This window comes from Platichthys flesus, chromosome 17 (assembly GCF_949316205.1).
Source record: "Platichthys flesus chromosome 17, fPlaFle2.1, whole genome shotgun sequence".
Lineage (NCBI taxonomy): Eukaryota > Metazoa > Chordata > Actinopteri > Pleuronectiformes > Pleuronectidae > Platichthys > Platichthys flesus.
In genome coordinates, this window is record NC_084961.1 from 3,232,420 (window position 1) to 3,259,171 (window position 26,752).

General features: G+C 43.4%; 2 protein-coding genes across 5 annotated transcripts; one reads left to right on the plus strand and one right to left on the minus strand.

Moving 5' to 3' along the window:
- Positions 1-7,259: 7,259 nt before the first annotated feature.
- On the minus strand, positions 7,260-11,120 carry galr1a (galanin receptor 1a). The gene is made up of 3 exons (XM_062409723.1): positions 10,467-11,120; positions 9,843-9,908; positions 7,260-9,392 (listed from the first exon to the last, which is right to left on the minus strand). Exons 1-3 carry the CDS (start codon positions 11,118-11,120, stop codon positions 9,039-9,041), a joined length of 1,074 nt encoding a protein of 357 aa, XP_062265707.1. The 3' UTR covers positions 7,260-9,038.
- Positions 11,121-20,846: 9,726 nt separating this feature from the next.
- Positions 20,847-26,738, plus strand: mbpa (myelin basic protein a). 4 transcript variants are annotated; one of them, XM_062409745.1, is made up of 7 exons: positions 20,847-21,093; positions 22,571-22,666; positions 22,892-22,918; positions 23,278-23,298; positions 24,772-24,855; positions 24,965-24,985; positions 25,694-26,738. In XM_062409745.1, the coding sequence occupies exons 1-6, from the start codon at positions 20,974-20,976 to the stop codon at positions 24,965-24,967; spliced, it is 351 nt and encodes a 116-aa protein (XP_062265729.1). In that variant the 5' UTR covers positions 20,847-20,973; the 3' UTR covers positions 24,968-24,985; positions 25,694-26,738. The 4 variants fall into 4 exon arrangements, with proteins under 4 accessions (XP_062265729.1, XP_062265727.1, XP_062265728.1 ...); XM_062409743.1 differs by lacking the exon at positions 24,965-24,985; XM_062409746.1 differs by lacking the exon at positions 23,278-23,298 and having other exon boundaries at positions 20,848-21,093.
- Positions 26,739-26,752: the final 14 nt, after the last annotated feature.

A 26,752-nucleotide genomic window follows, 5' to 3' on the forward strand; every position in this document is an offset into this window, starting at 1 on the left:
TCAGTTCTGTTGAAGCACCATGTGGACTTGATCCCCTTGACTCAACATGTGGAGTCTGCAAAGGAGCTGGAGAAGGAGCTCGGAGAGATGAACATGAGGATCAAAGTGAAGGAGGAAGGTCAGAGGAGAGTCCCTCTGACCTGTCAATCACTCCCTCCCTTTCTGACCCTTCACTCCAGACTGACTTTTCTTACAAAATAAAATCATGGTTATGCTAAAAAATACTCAACACCTGTATATTATTTATACATATATTTATTATTTGAACTGAGAGACACTCGTTCTCCACAGCTGCACTTTCCCCAGATTTAATTCTATTATCTTAAGAGAAACTGACGGATCATATATTTACTGAACTTATTTACTTTGCTCGTGGATCTGCATCAAAATACACATTTCAATTCACAGTAATGGGATAATTTGTGTAACCGTGGACGGTTTAAAACAACAGCTTTACTTCCTGTCGGGTATTTTCAGGGTTTGTTAAAATCAGTTGTGTATTCTCCTGAGTCTCAGCCGACCTTTGACCTTTATCCTTCTGCTGAAGCAGTGATGAAGCTGAGTGTTTTCCAGAGGGACATACAGATGTTTATAGACAGAAAAGAGTTCATAGAACTGCACATCAGTCAGTTTCTATCTTTTATATAAAAAAATTACACGTGTGAGATGTGCTTATCACATAGAAAAATTATCTTTTATATATTTCAAGGTAAATGAACTCCTTCTCAAAACGACTAATTGGGTTTTTGCATGTGAGCAAATACACAATTAATAACTCAACAACAGCTGCTTTTCACTTTCCATGTGAACTCACGGGTGGATCCTCCGTCGCCTCTGATTAAACGGCTGATGTATACGCCTCATTGTCAATTGAGTGTTGTCTGGTGGGTACTTGAAAATGCATTAACCTACAAACCAGGGGGAATAAGCCAGAGAGGTTCCATGTAAAACCAGTGAACCCATTAAAAGGCCTGATCAGAGCGCTCGGTTTATGAGTGTCTCCACTTCATCCTAATGTAGCTTTTAGATGATGCTAATAGATCACAGGCCATTGTGATCAGACAAGGTAATGGACATTTGTCACAGCTTTCTGAGTATAGCTCCGGGGCTGCACACACACACACACACACAACCACACAAAGGTCCTGATGTATTCACATGCACAGACAAACACATCTACCAACACATCTGCAAAGGATATGCATTAACATAAACACAGACATGCACACAAACGCACACTCTCAACCACGTGCACACACACACATACACACACGTATGCACATGCAGAGACAAACACAAATGCATGCAACACGTACATATAGACCTGCACACACACGTATGCACATGCACGGACAGACACACAAGCATATAAGAAACACATAAACGCAAAAACACATTGGAAACAAATAATGCTGACGTGCACACACGAATGCACACTCTAAACTCCCTCCACTCACATGCACACAGACACACACAGACACCCACACACAGACACACAATGACCCTAATTAATAACGATTAGTCTTCTCTCAAACACACTCACAAAATGTGCAAATGGAACAATAAATACAGCTTTTAAACGCGGCTTTTACAAGTGATGTGAAACTATCTCCTCTAATCATTAGTAAACATCGGCTGATTTGTCATTATCGCCCTGTGAAGCGTGGAGAGGCAGATAAACCGGGGTCAGGTCTGGCACACGGGTCAGATCGTCAAAGTTTAAAAGCGACGATCAAACCAAACAGCCGCAAAAGTCCAAATATAAAAACTCAGAGTGCGAACAGAGAGGATATTCAACCTTTTTCAGTTGTTAACAAATATTGGTTATTACTGAAACCACAAAACTCTTAATGTATCTTGGTCAAACTAGTAAATCTTCCTTTTAAAACTCACTCAAATCACCAAAACACCTCATTCATGTGTCAGCATCTCTCTTTAAAAGCAGAAAACAGCTTGAATTTGCAACAGCTTCAACCCGGAGGCCAGAACTCTGCCTGAGTCTGCACAAAAGTTACCTTTACTTCAAAACCACAATCTATTATCCCTATTTTAAATAATTTGGACCCAGGCACTTGATCGCACTTTATGATGGAGTCGCTTCTTTGTTTTTAAACTGTTTTTGGACTTTAATAAAGAAAAAAAGAAGCAAATACAAGACATTAAATTGCATTTAATAACCAAAGAGCACATGGCCGACATTGAAGGCCTCAGCTGTATTTAAAATGGACAAAACAAAAGGGCAACTTGGTTTTTTTTAAATCTAAACATTAGCTGCTCTGACTCTGTGCCTCCAGAACACTGGTCTAATGTTTTCTCTGAGTCGATATCATCTCCTCCATCTGTGACCGGCCCATCAGAGCATCGTCTGACAAACAGCCCGTTGTTTCAGCCCAGAGAGACGGACGCACACAGAGCCCAGCCGGTGATAGTGGGTTAATAGGGGACATAAAAAAAATAATGATTAGCCTACTATGTAAATGGCAATTAAAGGACACTAAGTGCTGCAGGCGCTGTCCTTGCATTTCACGCTTGGTTTTGATAGGAACACACTCGGCTGCTGAGAGCCGCTGGCCTCTGACACTCATTTGTCCCAATGAGGCGGGGGGGGGGTTGGGCACATTAAATCAATTAATAGAAAAGGTGATCAGGAGGATTAGTCCTCAGCTCCGCATGAATATGAAGCTTGACTCACAAGTAGAATCACAGGAGAGAGTTTCCGTGTCCTGCTCTCGTCCCTGAAAACTAAACTTCTGGGCCCAGTCCTCGGATCCACAGCAGAACACTGACAAATGACAGGCAGGGAGCTCATCAGTTCTGGTCCCAGTGTCAGTGGAGAGGAGGGGGGGGGGGGGGGGGGCGAGGAGGAACAGCGAGACGGAGGAACAGAGTCGCTCCACATCCTCACTCACTGACCTCCTCAGACTCTCATCACACAGCAGCAGGGACTCTGGATTTGCATAGAAGCACACTGCCACCTAGTGAGAGCTTGTATGCAAAAATCACATCAGGTGTGTGTGTGTGTGTCTGTGTGTGTGCTCAGGAGGGGAAGAGGGTCGTGCACTAGACAGAAGGTCGGCGGTTCGATCCTGCAGTTTGCATTCTGAAGGGATAAAAGACACTGTGGGCATTAAAGTTTAACAAGTGCATCTTGTGGTTTTCCTCTAAAGGCTTTAAAGGCACATTTCACTCACATGTTTATTTTCACACCAGTACTGTGAAACGTCAAGAGTTGATCCACAAGCTGGGACCAAGGTGTTTATACTGGCACACTCTGAGAAGGAGCTGGAGTCGACTAGTTTCTTACATGTCACAGGTTTCTCTACATAAAACACAAAGAAAGATAATCTACATTAGCAGCTCTCTGCATGTGAACACACACAAAGTAAACAGTCTCCTCCTCTTCCACTCTCTACTGTTTCAAACCTGATTGGTCAAACTGGAACCAGAAACCAGATCCTTTTCCCTCGCTGCAGATTCTGCATATTCACTTGTGAACATTTCCCTTTAATCTGTGAGGGAGCGACTCCTCTGCACGTGAACACTGAATCCCTCCGGCCCCTCGTGCTTGACCTCTGGCCCCTCGCACTTGACCTCTGGACGAGCTCTTTGTTCCCTCAGGTGAGGAAGCGACGTGAAGTCACACTTCATTTCATTTCTCAGCACCGATCAGATCTCAGCTGTTATCGGGTGAAACTCAACAACCATTACTAAGCGAATAAAGCCCTTTTGAGTGCTACCCAACAGAGATCCAGCACACACAGACACACACAGTCACACACACACAGACACACACACGCAGGCTTTGTCCGGTGTTTTGAATTCACTGGCCCCCTCACGACCAGATGATAGGAATAATCTCGCCAAGTGAGATTGACAGTTCATTTGAGAAATCAATATTTACAATTTACTTCTTTCAAAGTTCATTCTTGGAGAGGGCTCCATATTATCCACCTCCCAAATAAGCTGATCATATCTCCACCCGCCCTGGAATGAGTTTCCTACCCAAAGTGTGTCGTCTTTTTTTTCCCCTCTCCCCTCTCTCCCTCTCAGAAATCAATGTCTGCGTTTGTGCGCTTTAATCTGGCCTCTGATGACAGTAAATCTTTATCTGTTTCTGGGCAAGCAGCAGTGAGCGGCTGACACCATTTCCCATCAGAACAAAGAGCCAGGCCTGTGTGGACACTGGGAGATACATGGGGCTCTAATGTGGCTGGACATGTTTCAGCAGGGTCATTAATCAGAGGAGGTGACAGGCCGAGCCGCCGCGCTCGTCTCTGCACCTTTTCATCGGCGGCACTGAGGAAACTGGAGTCTGCGGCAGGTGGATGGAGATCGAACCCCCGGGCTCTGCTCCCATCGTCTCGACGTGGGACAGAGATGTTTTCTATCTCAAAAATTGATTTTCACCAGAAGGTTTAACTGAAATAGATATTTTAAACAAGAGGATCAGATACAGAGAAAAGAAAGATACAGATACTTTAGGACTAAAATGATCATAATACGCAAAATATAAATACACTATATATTATAAAACTGCTGCAAACATTTCCCATCTCTTCGACCCTGCAGCCTGTAGACGTCAAATACTAATAATGTTCTGCTGAAATAAAGATGGACGAAGCGTCTCCACTTCCTCCCGCTCTCCAGAAATGAATCCAAAATTTCCCTGATACCAAGGCTGCTGCCATCTTGTGCCCAAATCTGCATCAAGCTCGACCAATAGCATTAGGGCAGTCTCAGCTGTCAATCATGATGTTTCACCCCAATTTTATAGCATCAAATATTTAAATTAAAACCAAACTCATTGGGTTAATGAGCACTTGTTCATACATCAGTGTACTTTGGCTTTTTAGTTAGAACCATGTCCCTCACCTGGTTGAGAAGTCGGATTAGCTCGATGGACTTTGGCTTCACTTTTAGCAGAGCAGTCATGTCGTCCATCTTTATTCCCAGTCTATGGCAACACATCTCAAAACAGGTATCTCTGCTTTGGGGAAGAACTAAATGAGAAGTTCAGCCTCATCTGTAGCTGCAGCTGTTTACTTCCGATCAATCACAGTGAAAAGTTCACAGCAGCAACAGAGTGAAATAATCTCCAGCTTCCAAAGTCTCAGAGTCGCTCAGTACGAGCCCGGCGTCCCCCTGCCATGATTCATAAGCTCCTCTGTAATAACACCACCTCCAGCACTGAGAGAAGAAACACAGCGCAGTGATATTTATTATTCAGCAGATTTATAACGGCCCCTCAAACACGGCTGAAGTAGCCCACTGCTCCCCCTGTGGCTCCACGGGGAATTATTGGGTGGTAATCTATTGTTGAGCAGCTTTTTAGAGTGATGGATGAAAACGTCCGCGGCCTGCACACAATCAATTCATATCTAATTAGGCCGTATTATTTATGATACTCTCAACAGGCAGGGTGGGGGGGGGGGGGTCCCAGGGGAGGCAGAGAGACCTCAGCTGCCACCGAGGGAAATGAGGAATGGGAGAGGTTAACAGGAGGTGCTATTGATTAGCATGGAGGAACCAGGAATGAGTTTCACATAAAGGAGACGTCAAAATCTGTCAGATGTGATTTCTGCTGAGAAACAGAGCGAGATTCCAGAAAGATAATTTCAAAAAATAAACACACACTTTTTCTATGGAGGAAAAAAATGAAAAACAATGAATTAAAGTAAGGGAGGAAGAGAGATAAAGTGATTTCATGGAAGAAAGAAAAAGAGGAGGGAGAGAGAGAGAGAGAAAGAGAAAACAAGGTGGAAAGAGAGTCTAGACAGATAATTATACAATAAATTATGTGACTAGAAAGAAAGAAAGAAGGAGAGGGCATAGAGAATAGATATAATGATTAAAATAAATAAAGTGAATGGAAAGAAAGAAAGAAAGAATCTATCAACACTGGTACAAGCCTGACATCTGGTGTTTGATTGATGTTAAAACAGCCAGAGAGCGACGAGAGAAGAGAAGAGAAGAGAAGAGAAGAGAAGAGAAGAGAAGAGAAGAGAAGAGAAGAGAAGAGAAGAGAAGAGAAGAGAAGAGAAGAGAAGAGAAGAGAAGAGAAGAGAAGAGAAAGATAAAAGTCTCAAAGACGTCAGGAGCAGTTAAATCTCTCGGGCAGTAAATTAAATGGATATTTGAAGAAGCAAAGAAGAGAGAATCAGATTGGTGTGGGCCTCTTTATCAAATCTTCTGTGAGAGAAAATGATTTAATAACAGCTCCCGGAGTGTTTCATGTAACTCAGTCATTTGAGGAGGGAAATGAAAGGAGACAGAGACTGAGAGACGTTATTCAGACTCAGGTTTTCTTCTCCTGACAGACAAGCAGCAAACAGAGATTCACAAGCAGAGCGGATGGAAAACATCTGGAGACATCAGCACACAACAACCAGCTGCTGCACAGAGTTTTTACTTCAGCTTCCACTGATGTGTGAAATATGTGAAATGTGACTGAGAAAATAAAAAGCTGCCAGGAAACATGAATCATTTAATTCCGATAAAACATAAACAGAAAACGTAAAAATTAAGGTTTTGGTTAATAATCTTAAACTAATTGTTATTTTTCTGTTACATAAACTACGCATATTTTATTTTCTCAGCAGTTATTGCAGGAAAACCTTGACGTTAAAATCCCTCTTATATTTACTATTTATATCAAATAACTTAAATCCCCTGTTCAGATATTAACTCTCACTACAACATGTAATACAACCTACACCTTCTGTTTGAATTAGACTCCACAGCCTCCTCTGCACTAATCACAACTGCACTTACAAGTCGTGTTGAGTGTTTAACTGGATGCAGCACAGGACACGATGTGTTTTAAAGCACCTCACACACACACACACTCTTTTATCTGCACCGTTCTCCTGCAGCAAATCTCAATTTCACACATTAACTCATCTCGTTCCGCAAACACAAAGCTCAGATTCATATGCAAATCCCCTTTTTTTCGGACTCAGTGTGAGGAATCGAAGCTGCTCCAGTTTGCAGGGGCGATGGTGGCCGCGGGGGGGGGGGGGGGGGGGGGGGGTGGAGGACGGAGCAGGGAGCAGCTTCACCTGTTTAAAATGATTCAGCCTCGGGGATAAACACAGAACGATGTGTAATCTGTGATCAGAGCGACGAGTTCACAGTGAATCAGGTGAAACTGATCATATCAGAACAGACCGCTCAGTAAACACAGCTGTGGAAAGACAGTCAGTAACACTTTATTGTTTGAAATAATATTTATTCATTCACAAACATATTGTACACTTATTGAAAACACAAGAACTTTAAACTGAATCAAAAGTTTCCATTAATAGAATCAGGGGAAATCAGAGGGTTTGATGATGCACGTGTCTGTTCGTGGGTATGATAAAGAGAAAAGGGACAAACTCTGAAGATGGCCTCGTTTTAAAGCAACTCTGCGAAGTTATTACTGAGCAACAGCGCCCCCTGCAGCCACACGTGCTGATTCATTCTGTTTGTCGACCTATTCAAACAACTCATCTGTTTCCACGCAGAGAAACTCACACAACTGAAGCTGAAAATAAAGATGGACGTCGTATCTCCTCTTCTTTACCACTATTCAGAAATGAAGCCAAAATATCCAGGATACGAACGCCGCCATTTTGCACCAATGACATCATTTTGAGTCAGAATAGTTTAGTTCGATCTCTGTCCCATCCACTAACATAACGGAGGCAGGATTTAAGAACATTAACTGAAACACAACTGAACGCTGGATATTACCCATGATCCTCTGCTTCTTGAACCAGAAGAACTGCCGCTGTAACAATTCCACCAAACTCTGGTTAGAATTCTTCATATTTACAAAGTTTCCTGCTGAATATTGGCGATAAACTCTGGTTTTTAATAACTTCTGAGTCTTTTTAACTGATCTGCAATTCAGCTTCACTCTAAAACTGAAGGATTCTGATTCTATATAATCTATAGATTCTGATAGTTGAAGCTGTGACTCTACAAAGAACAGACGTTCAGACTGAGGAGTAGGAATGACACAGAAAACATTCTCCATATTCACAGTCACTGAACCATTAAAATCATATTTATCAAAGTAGTATAATCTGCTTTTAACCCTCACTTTGCTCCTCCCACTGACACAGACTCTAACAGGACTGAACAACAGACAACGACTCTAACAGGAGTGAACAACAGACACAGAAACCTAAATGAAGATTGAGACTCTCAGACTCTGTTTCTTTATTTATCCTTCAGCGTTTGTCCTTGAGGACAGAACGGTTATCTAACACTTAAATGCTGCTTTATTTACTCTAATGTACATGCAGCTGCTGTTCTGTGGCATAGATCTAATGTATGTAGATAATAAACCGGCCTATCAGGGCAGAGGCTGATCTCCAGGCAACTCTATGGGAAAAGAGACTCAGTTGTGTTTGTATTACAAGGTTGTGACATTTTATGCACTGGTTTGATTCCTTTACTAATTTTATTGTCTAATTTCAATTTCATTGCTGATGAAATAAAAGTTCCCCTGCTACCACAGACTGTAAATAAAGATGGACGACATAACAAAAGTGAAGCCAAATCATCTTGATGACCCCCTGGTGGCTGGTTGTGGTATCGGCCTCCTCCACGTTAGTGTACTGCTTTATCACAAAGGTGGTTTCTGTCATTTTATGTGGTTCTCATCTCACTGTGTAAGTTTATTATCGATGATATGATGCTATAAAACAAGATGGCTTCATATCTGGGATATTTTAGCTTCATTTTGTGCAGCAGGAGGAAGTGGAGACACGTCGTCCATCTTTGTTCACAGTCTGTCGCTGCTTCCTGGTCTTTGGAGGTGAAAACAATAAAACTCTTGTTCTGCAACTAAACCAAACCCTGGACCTGAAACCTCCTGGCAGTGGCACGATGGAGAACTAAAGGTACTGGCCCGATTCAAAGCAGCATATCGGCAAACAGTATATGGGATAACGTATTTCTATTATGGACTCTCATCACCAGCCTCACAAGAACCAGTCAGACTTTATGTTAAACCACAGGAGCTGCTCTCAGCATCGTTGGAGACGTCATCAAAGCATTTTACCGATCTGAGAGTCGGGACCTTTGTAAGCCACGCTGATGTTCGTGGACAGCACCGGCTCCAGCCGGCTGCGGGGGTCCCTGGTGTCGTTCAGGGGACACTCGCTGGGCGCCCGGCACCGGAACACCTGCCTGTAGGAGTTCCTGAAGTTCTCCGACAGGAAGGCATAGATGACGGGGTTGACGGAGGAGTTGCTGTAGGCCAGGCAGTGGGCCACCATCCTGAACACGAAGGACGCCTGGTTCAGGGGGAAGGAGCCGAACTCCACCCACATGTGCACGATGTGGTGGGGCAGCCAGGACAGACAGAAGACCACCACCACCACCAGGACTGTCTGTGCCGTCTGTGCAGCAGGAAACAGACGAGACAATGACGGGTCATATAAAGTCATGTGATCAGATAAACAGGTCTGTGGAGGAGCAGGAACAGGAAGATAATGACGGGTAATATAACCTCATCAAATGAAATAAAAAGAGATAAAAGAGACATGTACTTTATGGTTTGTTTTTTCTTTTCTTGGCACTAAATCATTTTTGTAACTAGATTTTACTCTCACAGACATCATGTGATAAGATAAATGGGTTTACACTGATATTCAGGGCTGCAGAGCTGCGAGTGCACACGTCTGCAGATAGTCTTTCCCAGAGAACACTGTGTACACGTATGTTTCACCAGCACTTTATCACAGAGCATCCACACAGGAGGAGCACGTGCATGTGAGTCCAACACGTTCACTGGACATCAAAACTGAAAATGACCAAACACTGAAGGAAAAAAATAAAGTGAGACCAACCTTCTTTTTGGCGAGCTCGGATTTCTTGGAGACGTTGGTCAGCTTTTTATGCAGATATTTCAAAACCTGAAATAATAAAAATATGAATTAAGGCAAAAGCTGTTGATCCGACATCAATTCTGATCGTGCACAGCATTTTCTTTATTCCTCTGTTGCACCGCTTTCCACTTTGATGATACCTCCAGCAGGATTACACAAAACTAAGTGTGTGTGTTTTCCCAGAGAATAAGAGAACACTCTGTCTCGCTCTCCCCATCTCTATGTATAGTATATTTATATATTCTTTATATTTTTGTATGGTTGCGTTCATATATTTCTTCTTGTATAGTGTGTTACATTCCAGATACCTATCTATCTATCTATCTAATTCATGGATCTTGGATCTTTCTATCATTGTGTGTAATTTGGTGCAACCTGATTGGATGTAAAGAGACAGTTTTTGCTTTATTCAACTCTTTTCTGTGCCAGTCTACTAATTAATAAATCCATAAACATTTCGGACAAGTCAAAATCTTTTACTCGTCATGTTAAACTTTGCAAACAGGCAAATATGCTGTTTGTTCCAATGCGTAAAGCCCTTCAGTAACACTGTGGATTCGTGCGCTCTGGCTCGTGCGCGCCCACCTTTGCATAGCAGACAGATATAAGGGCGAGAGGCAGCAGGTATCCGAACACGAAGGTGCACATCACGTAGACCTTCCTCTGGTGGTTGGGCCAGACCTCCCAGCAGAACGTGGTGTTGTCCTCCCGCTCCACGATGCTCTGGTAGTGCGCCACGGGAGCCGCCATCACCAGGGACAGGGTCCAGATCAGCACCACGCCAAGCATGGCGTTCCGCGCCACCCGGATCGACGACTTCCTGGCGTGCACGATGGCCACGTAGCGGTCCACGGACATCGCGGACAGCGTGAAGATGCTCACCAGCATGGACACGGTGAAGAAGTAGTGGATGAACTTGCAGATGAAGGCGCCCAGCACCCATGTGGGCAGCATGTAGATGGTGGACTGGAAGGGGACGCAGAAGAGCAGGTAGGACAGGTCAGCCACGCTCAGGTTCAGGATGAAGATGTTGGTCGTGCTCCTCGGTTGACCCGGTTTGCTGCGCGCCAGCACCGTGATGACCGTGGCGTTCCCGAGCGCACCCAGGATGAAGATCAGTCCAAATATGAGCAGGGAGATGAAGTTGTCTACCCCCATCCCCAGGATGAGAGTAGCAGGCATCAACACGGTGCTGGAGTCCACGGGCACATGACTCTGGTTCTCCACCTGAAGCTCCATGGTTCTAAATGAATGCGGAGGATTTACATGTTGATGTAGAGGATGCGCCTCCTGCACATGGAGCTCAGACTGAGGAAGAGGAGCTCATGCATGTGCACGCTGCTCCCTACCTCCGTGGGAAACGTCACCATGTTGTGCGCAGCAGATCCCACCAATACCTGTCTGCTGTTTCCAGTAAGCAACCTGCAGCCAGTCAGAAGGGAATAGAACAACCCTCTGATCCAATGGGAGTCAACACAACACGTTCATCAGCCACTCTGAACTTAAAATCAATTTACACTGTGAAAATGTATTAATTTAGAAGTGTGGTAGAAGGCTGGTTTTTATATGATATCAAATAAAACTTTCAAATATCAACACTATTATTAAATGATTGGATCAAATCAAACATATAAAATCTGTAATAGAAAGGTTGTTGGTATAAAGTGGGCGTGTTGAGTTTGAAGGTGTGCAGGAGATCTCCAGGTAGCGAGTTGCATCATGGGACGTGTAGTCGCAGCATCATTTAGCATAAATCAATGTAATCACAAACAAGATGGTGGCGCTAAATTCAAAATATTTCAAGGTAGTGAATCCAAATTTTACAAAAGATCCAGATATGTCGATAAAATTCAAAATCTCAAAATATGATTCATCAGACATTCCTTGATATATTCCCCTCCGGACCATTCCATAAAGTGAACCCAATTTGGAGGAAACCGAAACCCATAGATCACATCTCCACATATCGCTCCTATAAATATGGTCCAAATTGGCCGACAACATCAGAAGTTTTTCATTGAAATCCATTGAATGTTTCCCCTGTGATTAAACGAGTGAAGTCGCTCAGAACCGGCAGAGAGAGGGTTTCTTGTTTCTCTCGTTTCCATCGATCCCCCCTCAGCACTTCTCTCAGTCTCGGTTATTGATCTGCTCGGACCACATTTTGGAACAGCTGTATTCTCGTTATTAAAAACATGTGAACCTCAGACAGACCAGTACGGAGAGATCCTGTCGGGAGGAAAAAAACCATGAATACAAATATGATGCACGTTGCATGTAACCGGAGAGCAGAGGCTGATGTTATCTCTCCGGTTGTCCTCAGATGATTGTACACAACTCCCTCTTTCATCGTTTACAAGTCCTGTTAAATTACAGGCGTTAATCAGGTTAATTCAACAACTGCTTCCCTGATGAAAAACCAGATAAGAGACAGTGATGAAAGGCATTATTATCTTTCTTCTTCTGCAGAGTTATTGTACTTCTGGGAGAAAGGCGCTTGTTTTGTAATTGGCTTCTCAGCTCATGTCCTGAAGCAGCCTGAAGTTTCCATGGCGACTCTTCACTCCATCGACTGAGATGTTATCCCCCCCCCCCCCCTCCGTCTCTGCTGCGAGGGAAGACAAAGACACAGTGAAGCTTCATCCCAGAGATGTGTCCGCCAACCTGCAGAAGCTTGATTTGAGAAACAGGAGAAGTGAAATGTTAGTTGAGCGTCGAGTGTTTCAGGACCACGGACAGCTCCTCCCTCGACCTCTGAAGTTCAACCTGAGGATGTTTGTTAAACCTTGATTTGATGTTTTGACCCCTCACGTCTGTATTGTAATGGGACATTCTGTATTTAGGTTTAATGAAAGAACAGTTTGGTACAAATAGAGAATATTATTACAAAATGTGTTTCTGTAGTTAGACTTGTAACACTAAGATGTTGTCGTCACTTCCTCTGCTCAGATGTGTATCGCTTCGAGACTCCTGTGCCTGTTGCTAAAACAAAAGGTTTTCACAGCAGGGGCCAGGCAAGCAGATGGAGCAGATGAGCTATGATTGTTGTTGACCAGAGATGGGGGTCTCTGAAGAGAGATGTTATTCACACTCAGAGTCTCAGTAGAATTCAGATTCCATTGTGTTGCAAGACTTCAAAGAAGTCCTCATGGACATTGATGGAGACAGAATGTTTGAGCATCCTGTCAAGCCATGCAGAGAGCTGATTGGATAAACTGTCTTCCTCTATGTGAGAAGGAGCTTAATTAGTATAAATGAAATGTGATTTTCATGGTTCAGGGCCAAATGACTTGTATCTGTCACCGTGGTACAAGCTTTGAGCCACCATCCCCAGATGGTAGAATTAAAACACCAGAAGATAATTGTTTGTTGTGTCATGTAGTGAATCCCCTATTGCAGTATCTAACTTTAAAGATGTGCGTGTAACGTCAGTCTCTGTTCAGTGTGTTGATGTTTCTCTGGTGTTACTTCAAGGTTCGGTGTTCAGGGATATGTTGTTGTCGTTCCCATCAACACACGTCTACAGATAAACTAAACCGTATTTCTCTGGAGCAAAAGGTGCAAATGAACAAATGATCATCCTGCAAGACACTGGAAACAGAATCCTCTTCCCTGGCGGAGCTTTGTAGTGAGTTTCAGCTCAGGTCTGAATTGTTCGTTTCTGCTCTTCCACGTCTTTCATAGTTAATTGATCTGGTTATTCAAGGTGAATTTTCTGTGTGAGATCAATTATTAATTCTTTGCTCTATGAATAAAACTGAGTTAACAATGAGATCCTTTTTATGTTTCAACCACATGTGGAGAGAGCGCCGTTGACTAATTAACTATAATCCCCCCACCGACTAATTACCGGTTAAAAAGCAGAAGATTAGATTAGTTTAGATTCAACTCTATTGTCATTGCACAGTACAAGTACTTATACAACGAAATGCAGTTTAGCATCTAACCAGAAGTGCAAAGAAGGCAGTAAAAGTGCAGAGTGCTGTGCATTATTTAAAGTGAATATGTAATTAACTAAGATCTGTACAGTAAGACAAATATATATGGAATATTACAGTATTAGGGGGTATTGTATGCTATAAGAACGATGAGTACACTATGAGCAAGATAAATATATATAAATAAATGAAGACACTATAGGCGGGATAATACAGTTGTTGAAAAAAAAACAGTCAAATCAGACCACACAGCCCAGTGACACCTCTGGGACTCCCTTCCCCGACCATATTAGAGACCCGAGGAGATAAGCTGCTCTGGACCCGGCTTCTCCTCCTCTCGGGTGTTTAGCCCCAGTGCTCCCAACTGGGTCCGACCTGTTGTTGCCATGACACTGAGACCAGAGCAGCAGCAACATCCACTCGGCTCGATCATCTGAAACGTGCTCTCTCTCTCCGACAGGCCGTGGAGGTTGTTCTGTTTTGTTACGGTGAGTCCTCGGCCCTCGTTTCACTCTCAGTCAGATAATGACGCTTGTTTATCATCGAGGGAGAAAGAGAAAGTCCCTGAGAGTCGGATTCTCCTTCCAGTTCAGTTCAGTCTTCTGTATCTCTGGAGTGGAGAAGCTGAAATCTTTAAATATTCTGTCATTTATATATAATTTCCCCTATTAACTGTGTATTGAATAGGTTGAATTGAATACTCACATTTACTTTAACAGTACCAGAAACTCGTTTCATCCAATTATTTACATGAATCGAAATGGTCAATATTCTCTCTACATCTGGAATATAAATATCAAGAGCTGGTAATTATCTTATCTTAATAACCTTTTATCACTTTTTTTAAATGTCATTTAACGTCTTAAAAACGTATATTTCATTAAAGTATTTTCTTAGTTATAATATTAGGTTGAGATATGTCCTGTCATGTGGGTGTGCAAATAAAATACACTGATCGTTTCTCATAATTAATTAAACATATATATATATATATATGCAAAGTATCTGCAGTATGTTAGATAGTTGATAATAATAGTTGTTAATGTTCTATTTCCTGTAGAAATTATTTTCCTCACGACCTCAGTCCTTGTTCCTCATCCAGAACAGATATAAAGGTTTTTGTGGGAATTATCAGCAGGAATTGAATTTAATATTCAGAATTATGTTTTTCGTTCATGTGAGACGACCTTTCAAGATTGACCTTAAAGCCACCATAGATGTTCCTTCTCTCGGTAATTGCACAGGCACACAAGTGGCTTTTTGTGCTGCTGCTGTATTTGAAGGTTCTCTCCAGTTCTGCCTGAGCCTTGAGGGAAATAAAGTGAAATCTCATTAATTGCATAAAGGGAATAACCTTTAAAAATCACTCTTCAACAGCTCATCCTTCCTGTTTCCTCTCAGAGAACTCAAGTGAGAGACCCTCAGAAAACAATTACATTGGTCCTAGAGCCACAGAGACTGAGCCGGATGCCGTTTACAAGCTAGATGCCATGAAATCCCACACACTGAAACTTTAAGAGAAGATGGACATTTCAGACTTTTAATTTGGGGTCAAAGGTCGAATGTGAATCTTGAATTCAAGTCAAACTGTTGCCTGACTCAGTGACGTGTTCGTGTCCAGTTTCTCTGTTGAGATTGTGAGTCAGAGACGTGTTAATCGCCACAAAAGTGAATTCACAGTCTCAGTGGGAAGGAGTTGTGTTTGCTGCAGGGAGTCTGGAGCTCGGCCACCTCCTGCTGTGATTCCCTGCAGCAGCAGCAGCATCGGGAGCAGCAGCACCAGCAGAGGGAGTGACGGAGGTTTGCCTCGGCGCTGGTGTCACTTCAGAGCGATTGATCTGAGAGGGACACTGAGACAAACAGCTCTGCTATCTGATGCTGTCTGGAGCCAGAGCTCTTCTTAAACATGTATTTGCAGATATTAATGTGTGTGCTCAGTGTCAGCAACTACAAGTTCAGCACGGTCGCACACACACACACACACACACACACACACACACACACACACCCACACACACACACACACACACACACACACACACACACACACACCCACACACACACACACACACACCCTAACAGCGTGTACAGTAAATAAACAATGCACAGCGCTCTTTAATGGATGGGAAATGACAAACCTGTGACGATTTATCTTGAGGAATTATGGAAACAATCACTGAAAAAAACGTTCACTCTCCCGGCTGATAAAGCTGAAGCTTCAGGTGTTTATGCAGAAACTCGAAGGACACTCTGAGATCCACAAACCTCCACCGAGGCTCCGTCACCAGATCGAGAACACTCTGTATTTATCTGCACCGCCTCACACACAAGGACAAGGTCGCTGTGAGTGTGAGGACAGGTGTTTACTGAGGGATGAAAACATCACCCAGGATTGGTTTTAAATTGTCTTCTATTGATGCTCGTGTTGCTTTCCTTTGCAGCTCCTGCTGTTATTAAATGTGCCACATAAATAAATCTGACTTCACAGTCTAGATTTGATATTGTCACAACAAACACAGCTGAACCACGAGCCTGTGATTTGCCTGAGACGTCAAACTGACACGAGGACACAATCATCGAAGCCGCAGAGACTCCAGCACAACCTGCAGAACCGTTTACTCCTCAATGCAGGAGGTCATTTAGAAAACATATCAATGAATATGACACAAGACAAAGGAGATAAACCAACTTATCTTTGTTTTTGACATTTCAAATCAGGTGTATTTCATTTCTCCTGCTCCCTGCAGTGACTCTCTCTCTGCAGCGGCGGCAGTTGGAAACAAGAGAGCTTGATATTGTTGAGCTGCTAAACAAATGACGGCATTATGCTCGAGGAGCCGTGTGCGGCGGCTTCGGCCAAATGTTGATGGAATCACTGGCGTCGGACCAGTGAGACGTTTTGTGTTGAGTTGTTTATCAGGCAGAAGAATCGCTGTGAGGACACGCTGGGTGTGTGTGTGTGGGGGGGGGACCACATTCACATTGTACAGCTGATCACCTCATACAAAGGGCAGTTAGAAGAGAAAACAGAAAACCTCAGAGAATCTAAAAGTTTCGAGGAACGGGTCGACTTGTTCTTTCATTTATCGAGAGTGAAGTATGAAAATGAGTCGGTTGCCTCATGAGGACGAACCGTGTCTGTCCTCGAGGACCCAGCGCACGGGGGGACATCAGCTGCTGAGCGTCATCACAGCTGTGTTGTCATCTATGGGCTGCGAGCACTGGATGAGACAAGAGGAGGTCAACCAGGGCCACTGGAGGCCAAGTCCCCCCCCCCCCCCCCCCCCCCCAAGCTGAGAGGACAGAGGACACACATGAGATCACAGCAATGATGTGAGAACCCCCTGAAACTCCACCATCAGTTATTCACAGGAAACAGCAACGACACCATGGTCAGAAACCCCCTAAAGAAAAAGACCCCCACTGTGCCTACAAAGAGAAGCACATGGTCAACTCCGATATGAATGAGATAAATATGAACTTTTATTAATTAGTGGAGGAAGCGTCCAGAGAAAAACCCACAGAAGATCTAATCTGAGTTTATGAGACCCTGATGCTGCAGATCAAGTTAACTTTGTTTATCCAGATCTTCCTGTTGTTCATCCTCTTGAACAAATGTTTCAAAAACTTTAAAACATTTTTCACTGAAACAAACCAAACAGAATTTTATCAATAACACACTCACAGGCTTCCGGTTTGGTCGGCAGGCGGCAGACAAGGATCCAAACTTACACCAGGGAGCAAAAAGGAAGAAATCACAAAGGAAAGTGAAGGAGCTCAGAGAGAAGACTGAGCTCAGGTGAGACACAGGAACAGGAAACAAGACAGGGACAGGAAGTACATTTAAAAGAGACACACGTATTTCCGCCTTCTTGCACTGACTTGACCTTTCGGACGTGGTTCAACAAAGGGATAACAAAATTTAAGGACCTTTACAACCAAGGGACTTTTATGTCGTTTTTAGAGCTCTCAAGAAAATTCGACCTGCCTAATTCCCATCTATTTCGTTTTTTTCAGACAAGGCATTTTGTTCAGAATCAGAACCCCAAATTCCCCAGTCGTCCTCCAGAAACATTGATTGATTCAATACTGGCTCTTGATCCCGGACAAAAGCGACTAATTTCTAGCATTTACAGCCTTATCAACTCTTCTCTCGATAGCCCAGCATCAGGCCCCAAGTATTCTTGGGAGCAAGAGCTTGGAGTCACACTACCTGATGATTATTGGGAACAAGTATTACGGTTGGTTCATTCCTCTTCAATCTGTGCAAGGCATGGCCTCCTACAATGTAAAGTAGTGCACAAAGTTCACTACACTAACTTGCGGCTATCTCGAATTTATCCCAATATAACTGACTCCTGTAACAGGTGCAAACAATCCCCAGCAGATCATTCTCATATGTTCTGGTCCTGTCCCGGGCTTGCCACATTCTGGTCTGAAATCTTTAAAACTCTTAGCACAACATATAACACTACCATCTCTCCTCAACCTCTCTTGGCTTTGTTTGGGGTCCCCCTACAGCCTTTTGCCTCTAGAGTTATACAGAATGTCCTTGCCTTTACCACCCTGTTGGCCAGACGCCTAATACTCTTTAAATGGAAACACCCTCAACCCCCATCTCACAGTAGGTGGGTTGAAGAAGTTTTACTGTTCATGAGTCTTGAAAAGCTAAGATTTTCCCTGAATGGTTGCTTAAATTCATTTGACAAGACTTGGAGACCTCTCTTAAGTCATATTGAGTCTTTGACATCTCTGAGTTATGGTGATGACTGAGCCTCCCCCTCCCCCCCATTTATTTTATTTTTAATTTTATTTTTTTACCCTTTAATTATTTATTTTATTTTATTTTATTTATTTATTTATGTATTTTTATATTTGGTTGTTTTTTCGTGTTTATAGGTTTGTTATGGGTGCTGGGGATGGGAAAGTGGGAGGGATAAAAAGATGGGAAAAAATGTAAGATGGAAGTATTCCCTGTTATATTGTTGTATCTTGTGAAACTACTTCCAATAAACAAAAATATAAAAAAAAAAAAGAGACACACGAGGACACTTCAAAGTAAAACGACAAACAACTGAAGTTAAGAATCCAAACCAAACATGTCAAAACACTGAGACAAATCAAAAGTCACTCAAGAAGTGAATTAATACGAGAAATGTTATTGTGCAGATTCCTGGTTGATTCTATTCTATTCCTGACAGGGAAATATATGTTTGAACTGAACAGCAGGTTTGATGATCATTGTGTTTAAACAGGATTCAAATAAAGAGAAACACAATGCTCATCTTTGATTTCTCAGAAATTAAGAAATCATACAAACTTTAAAACAATAAAAAAAAATTGCATATGTGATCTGACAGGGGTCTTTCTTTCTTCCCTTCTTCTCTCTCTCTCTCTCTCCCTCTCTTCAGTAGCAGATAGATATTCATCCGCCTCTCTGAGTGGGCGTCTTGGTCTAGATCTACATTCCTCTCGGGGGTTCGAGGATATCTCCCGTGTTTGTGTCCCACAGCTCTCATCCATGGCCGCTATTGTTTCCCCCCCGCGCTCGTCCTCGACCTTCCAGCCTCAGGAACAAATCCAAGACTCTTCTGGACCCGCGGGCCCCGAGCTGTGGGGTCGTCCCACTCCCTGGATTCCTGCGCCCCCCCTCCCTGAGTCCCGTGGGGCCGGGCCCTGCAGGCCGAACAGGCCGGGCCCTGTCCGCGAGGTCAGGGTGGACAAACACGTCGGCCTCTGAGTTTATCCCCAGTTTACTCGGTTTATTCAGGAAACTGGGCAGCCATGTTGGATCCAGTGACTTCCCAGAGGCACTTGCTCACAAGAAAGCCTTTTTCCTTTCTCCTCCTTTTACCAACAATTTCAGATTTTCCTTTTCTGTGTCACATATTTGCAACTTGAAGGAGCTGATCATCCAGACAGTTTCTACATATTGACTTCATGTTGGTGCATCTCGCCCCAATGTCAGCTGGAGCTCAGCAGTGATATGAAAACAAATTCATGCATCACCACACTTTGCTCCTAAAAGTTAGTTTCTGACTTGAAATAACAAGGAGCCGCAACAAAAAGGCTCCTGTTCTGAAATATTAATATTCCGATGCTGCGTGGGTGTTTTCTGACAGAACGTGTCCTGCCACAGACGAGGCTTTGTTCCTCGGGCGCTGCCGCCTCTCGATGGGACAACACACCCAGGCCTTCGTGTAGCGTTGGGATGTGCAACACGAGAAGTGAAAACTCTCTCAGATTAACGAGGAAACTCTCAAACACATCAATCCTCATTCAAATATCTCACTTTCTATCAATATCACACGTTCTTCAGCAACACGTGAGATTAGCTTGAGGTGGAAGAGCAGATCTTAAATCTTTGAACAGTCTTTCTTTGTTTTATTTTAGAGAGCAGAAGAGAAAACCATTGTTATTTTCACGATGGAATGGTTTTGCTTTGGTGCATCGTGTTGGCCTTCGATGGAAAACCTAGTTTAACCATTAATAAGGTGAATTCTGTTGTTTTTGGAGTAATTCTGCTGAGAAATAAACAAACCAACAAACAGACCGGGGGGAATGGAACCTGCTTTGAAGCTCACTGGTTTCAACTTGATAACCCAAAGAAACGTGAAAATCCAAACATGCAGATTCACGGCAGGTTCATTTCATCCCTGACACTCTGCCCTGGTTCTTCTGGGTCCGCGCCACACGTCGATCTGGAGCATCCGACCTGAACTCGACCCATTCAGAAGACGCATGAGGCCGAAGTCAACAAAGACGTCTCAGTGCGGCGGCTGCTCTGCATCGGGCCGTGAGTTCAGAGATGAGCCTTGTTGTCCCGGTGGTCGGGGGTGAGGCCGATGAGGAGGGGAACAATGGCTGGGCCCATGCATGTGGAGGGCGGCAGTGACTGACACAAGCCACTGAAGCTGCAAAGAATGCCTGGAGGCGAGCCAGTGCTGTGGACCCCCCCCCCCCTCCCCCCTCCCCTCCTCCCAATGTCCCATGGTGCCCCGAGACTGCTGGGACGACACCTTCAAAGACGGCCCCCCCGAGCGTCAGAAGCACTGCAAACGGAGCTGTGGGACGTGGGACGTGGACTTGAGACAGGAAGACGACGACTGAGCAATTAGACACCGGCCAAACCCCCCCGACCTCAACTACACGGCATGGCTACGGCGAGCAGCTCAGGGCAGAGCGCATTCGGGCTCGGGAGGAAAAAGAAGAACCCTGGACTCATGGATCAGATTAGCAAATTCTTTGGGGGAGACAAAAAGAAGAGGAGCAAGGTGAGCGTCGAGATTCAGAAGAAAAGTTTTCTTCTTTTCAGATTATCTTTAAACTCTAACGTTTAAAGTTAAATTATTTGTGTTAGTAAAGTCTGCTTCCAGTGCTGGGCTCTGTGGCTCTGATCAAATCATAATCAGAGTTACTGAATTTAAATAGAAATTAAAAAATTTCAATTAAGAGTTTGGTACCTGACATTTTTCTGAAGTTGATGGTTTCACTTCCCCAGTTAGAAACTCTTTATTCTCTTAACAGGCTGCTTTTATCCAAAACTAATTACAAGCTGGAAACCAATTTGTAGATTGATTGAAAGATTCTTCTTTATTGAGAAGTAAGTCTACAGAAAATTAAATTTCGCAATTTAATTCCATCCCTTCAAAATATTATAAAAGAATTTACAATTTGATTATAACTTAAGAGAAGGAACAAATTAATTTGGACTGAGTTGTCCTTTAAACCTTCCACAACATTTGAAATTTAATGAGCAACCAAGTCTAGGAAATCTCAGATTTAGGCTCTTTTGAGATTTAAGAATCAATGTGAGGGGGGGGGGGGGGGGGGGGCGTCCTCAGGAGCCACAGCTGCTCTCTACTCCGACCCGCATGCCTGTTTTTCTGACTCACACTTTAATGCACTTGACTTTTTTCTCCAGGAAAGTATGCAGGCTTTTATCTTCAGCTTTATTTCTGAGTATTCACACAGATAACAAAGTGCCTGTGTGCATCGTGTCCCACTGAGCGACAGTGTCTTAGCCTGTTACACATGATCAATCTGATAAATGTGACTTCACACTCAATCGTTCGTCTTTAACTGAGTAAACGAGCAGAGTTTCATCATTTATCTTTGTCTCCTACTCTGTGGTGTGAAGCCTCCTTCATGTGAGCATCAGTCTCACCTGGAAGAAACCAAACGACCCATCAGATTCAGAAATTATTATAATCATTGTAATTATTACATCACGAGGCTCGGAGGGTGAAGGGAGGATTAACTCTCAGGAAAGAACGTCAAGCTACCAAGCTCTATTTTTGTGCTGGTGTGTTAAATGGAGCCTGAAAGTTAAAATGTAAAAACCTGATTGGTATCGATCTGATTTCTGTTTGATTTCACAGTTGAATTATTTGAGTTTGTGATGTTTTGTACGATGTTAACATCATTTGAAAGATGGACGATGCGTCTCCACTTCCTCCCGTTGTTCCAAATTTAAGTAAAATATTTGCGATGCCATTTCTACGCCAATCACGAGTCAGTGTCAGCTGTCAATCATGACGTTTCACTCTGTTTCTATAGCATCAAATAACTAAGAACTTACTGGGAAAAAAACGTCTGCTAACATGGAGGAGGCAGGGTTCATGACATGTACTGCAGCCAGCCACCAGGGGGCAAACAAGAGGGCTCGGCTTCATATTTGTGGGTCTGTCATGTTGTGCGTTTTCACACACAGTCTGTGGTAAACTTGTACTTGATCTGTGATCCTCACAGGGGTCGTTCCGGGGTCACCACGCCTCCTCACCCCAACAATCCTCCGCCCGTCGCAAGACCAATGAGAACGCTGTGGCGCATTTCTTCAGGAGCATTGTAAGTGGGGATTCTTTGGATTTGCATTAATGGATATTACATCATGACTTAATGGTTTACAAACAGTTAACCATTTGCATAAAGTCATTTTATGGCGTCATGATAACTTCCTGAAGTTTAAGACCATTATTAAACTTCAGAGCTCATCTTGATAAAAAGAGGAAAGCAGGGGGGGGTATTCTTGTTTTCCTGCTGTCAGTCACAGTGTCACTTTGTGTTTTTCAGGTTTCCTCTCCTCGTCCTAAATCCAGGGTGAGTCTCATTCTTTGGTTGATCAGTCCAGGGGGGGGGGGGGGGGGGGGGTCACGACACAGAATTCATACATGACTTCCTGTTCTTTACTAATGTTCCTCATTATATTTCTAAATGGTCATGGCTGCATTTTGTCAGGACGTTCTGTTTTGGACATTTCAAATGACTGAGAAGCTTCACATGCGTCCACACGTGTGGTTTCTTTTCAAGATCGACTCTGGAGGTTCACCCACGTTGCTGCTAATCTGATTACTTGATGTTTGAGACCAGATTGTTGTTGGATTTGTCGAGTCGGAGGCATCGCCCTCTCACTGCTCCCCCTCTCATCATGTCACTGTATGTTTCTCTTTCATGTCCAGTGGAGAGATGTCTTGGGCTTGGTACGTCATTCAGTCTTTCCTCTTCCAGTGGAACAAAAGCCAGACTTCTGAGTGCACCGCTGAGTGTGTGTGTGTGTGTGTGCGACTGTGTGTGTGTGTGTGTGTGTGTGGGTACAATGATCCCTCTTGAATCCGCCCGTAGAGAGAGCTCCTTTGTCTGCAGTGCACCTGTTACCTAACCCTCCCTCTTGCTTTGTGTTCGGCTGCTTTCCTCAAAGACAAATCTCTTTTTACACATTTTGGAATCGAGACATTTTCCAAGCGAAAGCCGACAGCAGCCTGTGCGGTGGTCGGTTAATCGAAACATGAAGAGATTCATTGATCTCTGTAAACACTGATTATTGGCTTATGAGTCAATTTGATAGATTTTAATCCCCCCCCCCCCCCCCCCCTCTCCTTCTTTGCTTGAATCCAGAGCGACTCCCTGTTTCTGGATGACTTTGAAACTGCTCAGCTTTTTATGAACCACAACCGGTAAACATTTTCTCTTAGGACCTCTTGGCCTGCACCTCTCCTCCTCCTCCTCCTCCTCCTCTTCCTCCTCTTCCTCCTTCTCCTCCTCTTCTCTTTCACACCTCTATTCTTCTTTTTAACACCTACATCTCCTTTGTGCCGGAGATGACTCACTCATCCATACGTTTTGTCTCCCCACCTCTCTGTTGAGACATATGTGTCCTCTGACGTCCTCTCACGTCCTCTCACTGCAGACTTGTCCTCGCTCTTGTCACTTTCCTTCCCTTCTAAAGGTTTCTGTCGTGTGCATCCGGTCCTGTCTCGTGTGCATGTTTTCCTCCTGTCACGTCTCGGCCTCGGTTCTTCTCTCACAGTAACAGACGCAGCTTTCTCTCCCTCCACTTCAGAGAAACCACATTCCTGCTTCCCTGTGCTCCATTTTTCCATCGTAAAATCTGTAGAAATTTGATTATATTGAAACGCAATCGAAAGACCTTTAAACTTTTGATAACTGTACGATTTCTTGAGGTTATTTTATTAAAAACAAGTCAAATCGATTTGGTTTTGGTGTCCACAGAAAAAATTCAGCTTGTAAAACATTTTAAAACCCAGTGAAAATAACAAATTCAATTACTGAAAGGTTGATCCCAATAAAATGGAATAGGGGGGATAGTTTGAAAAGGAAAGAAAAAGGCAGCCTGGAAATCATATTTACTTTTGCACATTTACAAGATTTAAATTGATCTGATAAAAAGAGATGTACAAAAAGTGCATTTTCAAGGATATGCGCTGAATTTCTTATATTTGAGGAAGTATAATTTGTGGATATGTATTTTTTACTTAGTTTCTCTGTAACAAAACAAGCACACACGTTGACTGGGTCTCATCTCATAAAAGAGAAAAAAGGCCCATCGATGTAAAATTAATTAAACCTTGTGTAAAAAGGTCAAAAGGCGGCACCACAGCATCAAACGTGGTTTCAGGCCTCAGGTCCACATCTCACAGAACATCTTTTCCTAGGCCTCGTCGCCACGTGCCGAGGGCGCAAAGTCACCGGTCAGGAGACGCAGAGACCAAAGCACACTGTCCAGAATCTTCAACCTGGTGAGCTCGCTGCACGATCACATCTGAATCTACTTTATTATATATATATCAATAAAACTGGACCTCACCAGAAATCCTTCTCCTGTCTGTGTTTACCCGAATGCAACAGTGATGCTCTCATCAGAGATCAGTGAGTAGTGAATAAATATAGTTTTTAGAATGAGCACGTACCTCCGCCAAGGCCGAACATCGTCAAATCTATCAAGCTGCACGAAATTACACAAACTCAAAGATGTCAGTCCCCTGAATGTGGCTGATTGTTTTCATCAAGATCCGTGAATTATTCCCTAGGAGAATGGTGAAAATCTCACAGTGTTAAAGTCGGATCTCTTCCAAAATTGAATGGCTTCATGGTTAAAGTATACAACGTCTTTCCACTGAGTTTCGTGGAAATCAGTTCAGTCATTCTTGTGTAATCTTGTTCACAAACACACACATGCGGACAGGGGTGACAACACAACCTCCTTGGCAGAGGTAATAGAGATTCATCATTTCAGTTGTAATAGTTTTATTCTTTTAACTCATCCAGATGCTTTCACAGCAGCCTGTCATGATAATAGACTAACAAACCAAAGAGCAACATTTTCATAAACCCATCTTTATATTTCCACTCATTCAAATCCATTGATTATCTCCACACACACGTGATCTACCTCAGCTCCTCTGAGGGGGAATCTTCAGTGTGGATCTCACAAGAAAACACGTGACAATCAAATCGACTTTCATCAAACTCCATCCCACAGATTCCTCGTAGCGGCCGGATAGAGAGAACAGTCGTTTCTCATCTTCTTCTTCTTCTTCTTCTTCTTCTTCTTCTTCTTCTTCTTCTTCTCTCCAGGGAGAAACCAAGTCCCGTCCACCCCCCAAACGCTGGAGCACCATCTTCTGAGCTCTCCGCCGAGGACCGAACCACAGACCCAACGCCGACGGGACGAGACGAGGGAGGAGACACAGATCAGCAGGCGGCGGACTCACAACCTCAAGAAATGTTAACTCACTAACACAAAGCTTGTTGTGACTCTCTAGAGACTGACACGGTGTAATCTCCACTCTCTGGGGACTGTTCCCCTTTATAATCCGACTCCTCCTGGATATGTTGTCATTATAATTTGTTTACGAGAGGCTTAGAGAAGCTTTAACTTCAATATCCGACTGTAAAAATCACCTCTTTCAGTTTGTTGTTGTGATGGTGCCACTGTCTGTTTCCTGTCGTCTGCATTTTGTACACGAGTGACGCTTGTTTGTATCCCGCTGCTTACACGCCTGTCGCAGGGAAATGCATTTGAAACTGGAAACCTAAAAGAAATGATATTGTTTTTGAATAACAGCTTTGTTTGGGGTTATTAAACATGTACAGTTTGATGTCGTCGAATGAGAAGAACTAAAAATGCCCTTTTAAATGCACTGGTAATAACACCACAAGTGTAAATACAACTGATCCCATAGCGTAGCTTTAGCATCTATCTCGTTTATTATTGTTGTACGTGATCTGTTTGCGTCTTAGATTAAGTTTGAGGGTTTTAATGTTGTGTGTGTTTTATTTTGAAAGAGGTTTGTTAGAGTTGATGGTCGGATCGTAAGTGGCTCAGTGGTTTGAGGCAGAAGCAGCGAGAGGAGCAGGAGGATGTTGACTTCACATGTTCTGAGGTGTAATGGTCATTTTCAGTTGTGTTCATAATGTGTTGGATCACTGTTCACGTGTGTACGAGATCTGTTTGTGAGTTTGCTCTGTGTCGCACACAGCTCTGTCTTTTTCTGAGGTTGTTGACATGTGTCTCTGCAGCAGGAGCAGAAAACTGAGTGTTGTGTTTCCACATTGTGTCAAACTCTTGGGTTTTGAATGTTCAACCTAACTGGAAATAAACATCTTTTGTCGTCCCTTAGCTCAGAGTTTAAC